Below are 7,200 nucleotides of genomic sequence, written 5' to 3'. Positions count from 1 at the left end.
TATATATATATATATTTATATATATATATATTTATACTTGATTGTTTATCGTCTGAAAAGTTTGTGTCCGCCTTCTCATTTTACATGTATACGTGTATATATATTTTGTACATTAAAGCCTAAAGTTTTATATGTTTATTTGAATCATTGTCTGTCTCTATATGCATGTTTGTAATACACACACACACACACACACACACACACACACATACACACACACATATGTATATACACAAGCATGCGCACATGCGTATGCTACAGACACTCGTAACCTTAAAGTCATCATCGAGAAGACTAAGCTGATTTTTATCACAAAGCTTAATTCAAATCGTGATATGGTAGAGGATACGATTCAAGCTTTCGCGCTGCTGGACCAAACCTTTTAAACATTTGGTCACATGCATAGAAACACATACATACACACATATGCAAACACACAAGTACCACTCACGTATGAATCTATATTCACTGTTTAAATGAAATTGTTGTTGTTGGCACTCCGTCGCTTACGACGTCGAGGGTTCCAGTTGATCCAATCAACGAAACAGCCTGCTCGTGAAATTAACGTGCAAGTGGCTGAGCACTCCACAGACACGTGTACCCATAACGTAGTTCTCGGGGATATTCAGCGTGACACAGTGTGACAAGGCCGACCCTTTGAATTTCAGGCACAACAGAAACAGGAAGTAAGAGTAAGAGAAAGTTGTGGTGAAGGAGTACAGCAGGGTTCGCCACCATTCCCCGCCGGAGCCTCGTAGAGCTTTAGGTGTTTTCGCTCAATAAACACTCACAACGCCCGGTCTGGGAATCGAAACCGCGTTCCTCTGACCGCGTGTCCACTGCCCTAACCACTGGGCCATTGCGCCTCCACTTAAATGAAATAAACTTTGTATATACTTCACGAATTTAAGTTTTAGAATAAAAAGGTGGCATACTTTGTAAGGTTAAATACACTTGATCAAGTCGCTTCCAATACTCACTGATACTCACTGATCAAGTCCTGACTGATTAAAAGGCAGAGCCAGACTCTTATGAGATTCGAAGTCAAAATGTAAAAGTTTCTGCTACTTAACTACTTTAATAACGATTTCTCATGCAGTTACAGACTGCGAATTCTTGTAAAGGAGAAATATAGTTGATTGCATCAACTTTAGTTCTTTTTTATAGTATAGTCAGGAAGACTTTTATTGCTAATAGGTGAACAATCAATAATTTGATAACAATACTGGAAAGAGAATTGAAATTAAAATCCGACGCGGGTTATCAAATAGGTTTGCATGATGCTGAGAAACACTGGTTTCAAATTTTAGCAAAAGGCCAGTAATTTCGGGGGAAGGACAAGTTGATTACGTCGACCTCAGTACTCAATAGATACTTATTTCATCAACAACTCCGAAAGGATGAAAGGTGAAGTCGACCTCAGCGGAATATGAACTCAGTGTAAAGACGACTGAAATGCTGTTAAGCATCTTTCCCGGCGTGCTAACGATTCTGCCAGTTCGCCTCCTTAATGCTGAGAAATATTGCTTACTCTAAAGGGTATGTAAAGTTTTATTTTCTCTCGTTTAGAGATTAGTATATTTATGAAGTACCCTTAGAAGTTATAGAAATACACAGAAGCTTATAAAGGTGAACTACACCTCTACATGGTATTTGCTGATGCGTAAATTATTGAACTAATGAACAAGCAGGGAGCTTCCTACGAAGCAGCTATATCTCTCTACAGTTTTTTAAAAAGGGAAGATGTTATGTACTATAGTTCTAGATACCTCTGCAAAATCGAAATTATCGCTGGTAGAATAATTCTACCATAGATCTTCTCCGTCAAGTGTACACACAGTTTTAACAATAAAACAACAACAACATCCTCATCACCATCAGCAACAACGGCGACAACAATAACAATAACCAATTTAAAATATATGGATTGGAGCATTGAAAGACAAGTACTTTGGATATCGACATTTCGACTGCGAAGTGGCGGCAATGGAATACAAACAATTGACCTTTCAGTCAGTCAGCCGATACCCTATTGACCGGTTGTTATACCCTAATCAATAACGCAATCAATATCGATTTCAGCTAGAAATCTAATCAATAAGGAAGTAATTTCTATATTTACTTACTTGCAATACTTATAATTTGCGATACGGACGTTAATATGCCACAAGAATTCTGGAAGTAAAAATACAGAAAATTAAAGGTATTCTTCATATAATACCTGCAGAAAAAGAAAAAAAAAATCAGCACCTTAAATTCAAGTAAAATATTGGTTTCAAATTTTGGCACAAGGCCAGCAATTTCGGGGGAGAGGTAAGTTAATTACATCAACTGGTACTTACTTTATCAATCCCGAAAGAATGAAAGGCAAAGTCGAATTTCGCGGTATTTGAACTCAGAACGTAAAGACGGACGAAATGCTACTAAGCATTTCGCCCGGCGTGCTAACGATTCTGTCACCTCGTCGCCTTAAATTTAAGTAAAATATTGTCAATAAATGTAACAATCAGCCTGTAAGCTTTCAGTAACTTAACCCTAAGACATTTTATTTTATCTAGTATATATTAATCACAGTATGTGAGTGCATATTAACTAATGCATACATTTCCACAATTCTCAATTGATTTTCACCAAACTTTGCACACACATTACTTTTGTCCTAAGGATGGTCATGCACTATAACATTTTGGCCAGAGCTCCATCGTAAACGTACGAACCAGGAAAAACGGTTCTCTAATTCGTTGTATGCATATAGTTTTTTGCATGTAAGGTCTTCCATACTTTTTAAATCTATATGGTCGTATATTGGCATTAGAGAATATGTTTTAGTGGTTTTCATATTTATTATTTATTATTTATTTATATGTTGTAATTGACTATTATTATTTTCTATATTTTCTTATATGTGTATTGGGGTGTATTTTGTTATTAAGTATTTTAGTTAGAGAATATTATGAAAGTGTAAGGATTTTGTCTACTTATTTATTTCGACTGTTTTCCATACATTTTAATCTATATGGTCGTATATTTTCATTACAGAATATTTTTTTTTATTTATTATTTGTCTGCCTTACAACGCGACATCTTTTCACTGCAAACTGCTAAAGACAAAAGATAATACAGAGCTGGTAGACGAAAGACAAGAGAGAGAGAGAGATAGATAGATAGATAGAGAGAGAGAGAGAGAGAGAGAGAGAGAGAGAGAGAGAGAGAGAGAGAGAGAGAGAGAGAGAGAGAGAGAGAGAGAGAGAGAGAGAGAGAGAGAGAGAGAGAGAAAACAAAAAGATAAGAACAAAAAGAAAAACGAGGCAAAGTGGGAACCTCTACGAGGATGATCGTTGGAAGAAATAGCAACCAAATATCTCTCAAACCTTATCGTATTATCATAGAAAAGGGACAGACAGTGGATAATGTGGTCATACATTATTTAGCAAAAAAGGAAAATTGAATGTTTGTGGTCGGAACGCCTTTGATTTGCTTCAACAGAGCTTGATTTGAGGGGTTAAGCAGCAACAATTGCAGCATCATCGCTGAAACCATCAGTCCCCTACTACCTTCTTCCTCCTTCCTCTTCCTCCCCATCATACTCTTTTTTTCAAGGTGTGTTGCTTTTTGAAAATGTAAAAAAAGAAAAAAAAAATTGTAATAGAAATTCCAAATTACTTACAGCTCCAATTAACACAGCATTAATGTATTTTCCTGGCAATACAGAACTAATCCCAAACAAATTATTCTGGAAAATCGAAGTTGCAGCTGAAACAGAACCAAAATGAAGATTGATATCTTTGCATAAGAGAACAACAACATCTTTAAGGCATAAAAGACAAAGACATTCTTCTGCTGCTAAATAGCTTCTCTGGCTCTCTATTCTCTTTGGTAATGTTATTTCCAATAACTTTTGAGGGCTACATGTAAAAAGTTCGTTTTAATTTCTTTATCTTACTTTTGAAATATCAAAATGATAAAACGTCTTTATGAATCGAAATTCAGGGTTAATAGGTGTATCTGAAATTGAAATTCGAACTCAAATGTATTGATTGCGATATAATCTGTATATTGTGTACAGACATTCAATTCATCGACATCCAGTACTTCTATCCAGGTTAAACACCTTTTCGAGGTTAGATATATTTCAAAAGAACAGAATACGCAAAAATTACTCTACCTTACTGTGTTATATCGACCGACATTTAAAACACGGGGGCTATAAGAAGTTACGATCTGACATAAGGAAAATATATGATAGTATAGAGAATTAAGTGAGCTGGTCACCTCACGACAGATGAAACATGCAGGGGGTTGAGAGAAGGTGAGTTAAATAACAAAATTAATAATAGTAATAATCGTTTCTACTAAAGGCATAAGGCCTGAAATTTGGGGGTGGGTGGGAGTGGAGGGGAATAGTCGATTACATCGACCTCAGTGTTTCACTGGTACTTAATTTATCGACCCCGAAAGGATGAAAGACAAAATTGATCTCGGTGGAATTTGAACTCAGAACGTAAAATTTTAGAAATAAGATGCTAGAAATAGCATCTTATAAAAAAACAGCAAGCACGTATTGGACAATGTAAATATAAGTGTACAAAGAAACTCTTTGATCATGCTTAAAATCTTTAATACAGGTCTGCTTTACAAGGGCAAAACGGCATCAAAAACAACGTCTTCTGCTAATATCATCGTTTGGTTGGTGTATCTTAAACGATAGCAGGAGTTAGTAGATATTAGGTTATCCCAGATTATTCTTTGAAAAGCTTGTGGCGAATAGTTTGAGACTAGGGATCGTGACTATGAATCTCAAATATTCCATCGGTCGTGAGGCGGTCATTTATAGGTGTTTTGTTCAGTTAGATAAAACATGGTACATATGCTCGACATTAGTCACTGAATAAGTCAAATTACATAGATAGATCTTTGATAGAACTATTTTATAAATGTAGAATATAACATAATTGTTTTTATATACTTACAATTAATCATTATCACTGTACAAAGTGTAAGAATGAAAAATACTTTTATCCCTATAATAGATTAAAATAAAGGTCCATTATATATAGAAGAAAAACGTCCATAAACATTTAGGGACAGTGAAAAAACATTCAGTGATGTAGTGAATTAAATATCGAACTCTCTTTTAATTGAATGAATATTTTGTGTTGCTAATGATTCTTAAATATTTATTACAAATATCTTTACTATTAAAATACTCTATTTGATTAGCAATGCTAAGAATGAATAAGTAACATTCTAAATTTAAATAAAACATATAATCGAATACGTGAGGGAATTCCATGTTATGTATGTCCTATATATATTATTTCATTGCTCAATAGTCTTTTCTTCATAAAATGTTAAGACGTGTATCGATACTCAGATGTCGAACTACGAGTAGATCACTCTCGATATTTATCATTGTCTTAATACTTATATCACCGTCCATGTACTTACATACATTTATCCCTGTTCAAATACTTATATTTACCTCTATTCATATAAATTTATCACTTTTGATATACTTACAGATTTATCACTGCGTAAATGTATTTTCACAAATATTTGTATGTTTGTTTATCTACATCATTGGTTACTTACATGAACTGGTGTCCAAACACGCCAACACTATCGTCATGGCTAGTAGTATGATCATAATAATTTTGGCTGCAACAATCCGAATTGGAGACGCTCCACTGAAATTAAACAGAAACCAAGGAAAATAAGCATTGTTAACATTATCTTCTCTGAATTAGTTACGATAACTGGACTATTTTGAAATTAGAATAACTAGAATTCAGAGACTTTTTCAGATAACACGCTTTTTTATGGGATATGTGAACAACATAATTTATAAAATACGACTCATACGGTTTCTCTTATATAAAATATCTCCTTTGCGAAAATGAGAGAAAGAAAAGGGATTAAAATCAATATAATAATGTTTAGATATCATTTTGCATATAATAGTGAAGAACATCGAATATGAAAGTTAAAAATCGTAGCCAGGTCCAACTCTGATTCGGTTATGATTTTTAGTTATTGACATTTTCTTATGCTTTTTTTATGGCTTCATCGGAGGAAGAAGGGCAACAATGAAGCCTTTTTCAGGGCGTCTGCACTGGTAGTGAAAAAAGAAGAAAATTACAGGCTGCTGTACTAGAAACAGCGTAGCGAATTAGCCTCAGTCTGGAAGCTTGGTTCGACCGTTACCAAAAGAGTAGGTTCTGCTAAAGGCAACCAATGCCAGGTGGGTGTGTTAAAACAGAGAAGATTTAGTCTACCCCCTCAAAAATGGATACAATCCATCCAAAGGATTCCTACAATCCATCCAAAGGATTGCCTTGAGGCAATCCGAGATTGTTATAGCCGACATTTGTTCAAGACGTAGAGCTGTAGGAACATAACAAACCACGTGGTTGCGACGCGAACTTCTTAACTACACCGCCATATCTGTTTCCCAAACTACTTCACTAGTGAGATTTCTTAAATGCATGAGAGAAAGTAAATAACAGTAAAGTAATTTCTTAGCTAGGTCTGTGTTTCAATTACTTCTTTTTGTTGGGAACTTCAATATATTTAGGTCATATTAAGAAACAAGAGGAAAAACATGACCGTCACATTTTCTAGATTCCCGCCATTACATGTTTCTCAGGAAGAAGTCAATCAATACGATAAATCTAAAGTGCAATAGTTGATTATATGTGTATTGAATTTATCGAGTAGAATCGATTTTCTTTTATCAGATGGTTGAAACTACAAATCAATGTTGCTCTGTAAAATGAAAATGAATTATTTATTTTAGAATACCATGTAAAAAAAAAAATCAGTGAATCTAATACCAAAGTTTTCATTGTTAACAAACAAAAGTTTAATAGAAGAAGGATGAATGCATTAGCAATTGATTTTATCACTTTGTTATTTTAATATCAACCCTAGATGACATATTGTACCAGACAAACATTCTAACTCAGAACACAAGGCGTGGATGAAGTAGATTCCATAAGGTATGATGGTCAGCTTTTCAGAGTATGAGAAAAGTGTAAAATTCTTTTGTTTCTTAACATTCATGTCCACAGTCGTATTGGTTTGGCAACTAAGTTCCCGCTGTTTTTTAAAATTTAAATTTTTAAAAAGGTTTAATAAAAAATAACAACTAATTAATCAATAATGTATTCACCCTTGTATTCAACACGGTTATTCAAGAGA

General features: G+C 34.3%; 1 protein-coding gene across 1 annotated transcript in view; it reads right to left on the bottom strand.

Annotated features, from left to right (window-relative positions):
• Positions 1–7,200, bottom strand: part of LOC106868784 (uncharacterized) — a 50,582-nt gene that overhangs the window by 8,582 nt on the left and 34,800 nt on the right. The window contains exons 6-9 of the mRNA XM_014914205.2: positions 5,593–5,687; positions 4,971–5,021; positions 3,668–3,753; positions 2,127–2,175 (exon numbers count right to left, since the gene is read on the bottom strand). Coding sequence (XP_014769691.1) covers positions 2,127–2,175; positions 3,668–3,753; positions 4,971–5,021; positions 5,593–5,687 — 281 coding nt within the window. The remainder of the gene's footprint in view (positions 1–2,126; positions 2,176–3,667; positions 3,754–4,970; positions 5,022–5,592; positions 5,688–7,200) is intronic.

Source organism: Octopus bimaculoides, chromosome 2 (assembly GCF_001194135.2).
Source record: "Octopus bimaculoides isolate UCB-OBI-ISO-001 chromosome 2, ASM119413v2, whole genome shotgun sequence".
Lineage (NCBI taxonomy): Eukaryota > Metazoa > Mollusca > Cephalopoda > Octopoda > Octopodidae > Octopus > Octopus bimaculoides.
This window is presented reverse-complemented; position numbering and strand designations above follow the sequence as displayed.